The 3,673-nt window shown below is 49.4% G+C and overlaps 1 protein-coding gene across 1 annotated transcript; it reads left to right on the forward strand.

Annotated features, from left to right (window-relative positions):
- The first annotated feature begins 2,735 nt into the window (after positions 1-2,735).
- On the forward strand, positions 2,736-2,984 carry LOC119512161 (DPH3 homolog). The gene is made up of 2 exons (XM_037806649.1): positions 2,736-2,839; positions 2,915-2,984. Exons 1-2 carry the CDS (start codon positions 2,736-2,738, stop codon positions 2,982-2,984), a joined length of 174 nt encoding a protein of 57 aa, XP_037662577.1.
- The last annotated feature ends 689 nt before the right edge of the window (positions 2,985-3,673 follow it).

Raw genomic sequence — 3,673 nt, forward strand, 5'->3', positions numbered from 1 at the left:
GCACAAACGTGTCCATCTGACCCGCACGATAATGTAATTTTTAAAAAGTAATGAGTTGTCGACATTTGAAACTCAGGCATTTTGCATTTTAAAAATCCAGATTCCAGCTTCTCTTGAAAAAAATCAGAAAACCTGGCAACAATGGACACCTGGGACATTTTCCCAGGGCCAAACCCGGCTGGAGTGAGTGGCTTGGCTGCATCGAGGCGAGGCCGGAGCTCTGCATTCCCCAGGCCCCACTGCCCCACCCTAAAGCTGCCCAGTGCCCAGCCGGGGCGGGAGAGCCCACCCCCGAACCGGACCGGGAGCCTGGTGCACCCTCAGCTCACCCCTGCGGCCTGAACCTCCCACACCCTCCCCCGGGCTAGAGCAGAGAAGACCTCGGCCGGCTGCCAGGGGTCAGGGCACCACCCCGGCCTCCCAGCATTTCCCAGTGTCTGACACAGCGATGCAAATAAATAACTGTTGCATAAATAAATGAAGGCTTCATCACCAGTGCTGGACCCCATCTACATCTCAGGCCTGTTGTCTTTGCTAGATTTCGGCAAAACACCAGGCATTTCATAGGCTGGTGAGAACATGCATTTTTTAACCCCAGATAGTAAAATGTCAAGGGAGAGAATTATCCAATAAGTCTCTCCAACCCTTATTATCCAAAGAGACAAGATTCATGGCTCGATCCCAAAGCTAAGACCTGCTGGAAAAGAGCAAGGAGAGAGCAAACCTCCCAGAAAAGCCGGCCCGGCCCTGGCTTGGGCTGGGGCGGCTGAGCAGAGGGCTATGGTGAGATGAGTGCACCTGTCATCACACCCAGCCCCGCAAGGAAACCTCCAGCCTCCGTGGCCCTTCCTGCGCTTGGCTTAAACCTGTCTGTCCCCAAACAAGCCTGGACACAAATGGCACGTGCCCTGCTGCCTTCCAGTGGCCTTTCCCCCTTATTCCCGCTCTGAGGCCAGCCCACAGTGCGGAGCTCCCGCCCGGCAACCCGGCTCTCAGACGACACACAGACCCCCGGCTTCTCCCTGGTGCCCCTCCCAGGCGGCACATCCCCCTCTAACCAGCACTTCCTGGAAAACTAATCTGTGTGATAACATATGAAGCAGCTCTGTGCGTGCCATGGTTTAAAATAAAATTAGGATGGGAACTCTTTTTTCCTGTAGAATTTTGTGAGGAACCCCAATATTAAAAAAACAAATATGAGGGGTACTCAGCCTGAAGCATGAGAGCAAGGGGTACGGAGCCCCATCTGCTCCTGCTCCACACGTGGATTCATCACAGTCTTAGAGTTTCACAAAGCATAGTTTGAAAACTTCTGCTATGAAGTACTGTCCATATGTGGGTAAAGGTGGTGGTGACGGTTGTGGTGGTAGATGGTGGTGGTGATGGTGGTGGTGGTGGTGGTGGTGGTGGTGATGGTGGTGGTGGTGGGATGGTGGTAGTAGTGATGGTGGTGGTGATGATGGTAGATGGTAGTGGTGATGGTGGTAGTGGTGATGGTGGTGGCGGTGATGGTGATAGTGATGGTGATGGTGATGGCAGTGGTGGTGGTGATGGTTGTGGTGGTAGGTGGTGGTGGTGGTGATGGTAGGTGGTAGTGCTGATGGTGGTGGTGGTGATGGTGGTAGTGGTGGTGGTGGTGATGATGGTAGTGGTGATGGTGGTGACGGTGGTGGTGGTGGTGATGATGGTGGTGATGGTGATGATGGTAGATGGTAGTGCTGATGGTGGTAGTAGTGGTGGTGGTGATGATGGTAGTGGTGATGGTGGTGACGGTGGTGGTGGTGGTGGTGGTGATGGTGGTGATGGTGATGATGGTAGATGGTAGTGGTGGTGGTAGTGGTGGTGGTGGTGATGATGGTAGTGGTGATGGTGGTGACGGTGGTGGTGGTGGTGATGATGGTGGTGATGGTGATGATGGTAGATGGTAGTGCTGATGGTGGTAGTAGTGGTGGTGGTGATGGTAGTGGTGATGGTGGTAGTGGTGGTGGTGGTGGTGATGGTGGTGGTGGTGGTGATAGCAGTGATAGTGACGGTGATGGCAGTGATGGTGGTGATGGTTGTGGTGGTAGATGGTGCTGGTGATGATGGTAGATGGTAGTGCTGATGGTGGTGGTAGTGGTGGTGATGGTGGTAGATGGTAGTGGTGATGGTGGTGGTGGTGATGGTGGTGGTGGTAGATGGTAGTGCTGATGGTGGTAGTAGTGGTGGTGGTGATGGTAGTGGTGATGGTGGTGGTGGTGGTGATAGCAGTGATGGTGATGGTGATGGTTGTGGTGGTAGATGGTGCTGGTGATGATGGTAGATGGTGGTGCTGATGGTGGTGGTGCTGATGGTGGTAGATGGTAGTGGTGATGGTGGTGATGGTGGTGACGGTGATGATGGAGAGGATGGTGGTGATTGTGGTGGTGACAGTGACGGCGATGGTGGTGGTGGTGAGTGGTGACAGCAGTGGTGGTGATTGTGATGGTGGTGGTGTAAGTATGAGTTTTACAGAATTGAGCTCGATCTCTCTAAAACAATTTTGCATCTTTTGTTTAATTTAAAATTAAATCATACTCCAGTCACCCATTTGGCCGCCAATCCCAGAGTTGTGCCTTTTCTGAGCACCAGAAGCAAAAGTTCCTGCACTGGTGCGTGACAACAGCGCCCAGCCGCGGCAGGCGCCACCGAAATCAGGCCCACGGAGGTGGTGTCGGACGGCGGGGGCAAAAGCACTTTGGCTGACCCCAGTGACAATGGTGGTGTTTCCCGACGAGGTGGAGGTCGAGGACTTCCAGCACGATGAGGACTCGGAGACTTATTTCTACCCCTGCCCCTGTGGGGATACCTTTACCATCACTAAGGAAGATTTGGAGAATGGAGAAGACGTGGCAACGTGTCCTCGCTGCTCTCTCGTTATAAAAGTGATTTATGACAAAGATCAGCTTATGTATGGAGAAACAATCCCAGCACCCTCCACCAATAAAGAATTAGTTAAACGCTGAAGAAGGGTTTAAGAATCCAAACCTGGAGCAGTTGAGAATGAGCCAAGATGGAAAAAGCAAACGCAAAGTTACAGACCTCTTCACAAGCAAACCGTTTTGTGGTTCGTTGTTCTGTTGCAGAGTATGGATTCTTTCCAACAACTGTTACGGTCACCTTCAATTAAAGAAGCAATCCACAACATGACATACCTGGATTTCATGCATAAATCTTTGAATTACAAGTGTTCTTAATTCCCCATTCAAATTTTTCTAAAAGATGATTTCAAATCAGTACATTTTTCCTTCAGTTGCATTATTTTCATATCTTAAACCTAATTACTTCAGTATCTGATAACAGAATTATCTACCTCAAAGTTAGTATTCCTTGACAAAAACAGGATTGTATTTTTTACTCGGTTATTAAGATTATTAACATTAGCCCTTCCTTTGAAATTTGACATAAACTTGGCTAAGAAAATTTGCCAGCTAAAATTTGCTTATCTCCTCAGTCTTGTCATGGTTAGGATGCTCGTATTCTGTTAAGCACAACTTTTCTGTTATGCTTCAAACATAAAGTGCTGGTTATGGTGTTAAAGAGAAAATACAGTGAGATCATAATGTCTCCAGAGCTAAAAGTTAGTGAATAAGAAAGAAAAGTAAAAAGTGAAATGGCAAATGGTCAAAGAATATCGAGTTTCCTTTTCAATATT

This window comes from Choloepus didactylus, chromosome 17 (genome assembly GCF_015220235.1).
Source record: "Choloepus didactylus isolate mChoDid1 chromosome 17, mChoDid1.pri, whole genome shotgun sequence".
In the NCBI taxonomy this organism is placed as follows: Eukaryota; Metazoa; Chordata; class Mammalia; order Pilosa; family Megalonychidae; genus Choloepus; species Choloepus didactylus.

What these genes read in the sequence shown, in the direction of transcription:
- LOC119512161 (XM_037806649.1), top strand. Translation starts at nt 2,736, where the DNA reads ATGGTGGTGTTTCCCGACGAGGTGGAGGTCGAGGACTTCCAGCACGAT. An exon ending in GGGGATACCTTTACCATCAC is followed by an intron (nt 2,840 to 2,914) that starts TAAGGAAGATTT and finishes AGTGATTTATGA; the next exon opens with CAAAGATCAGCTTATGTATG.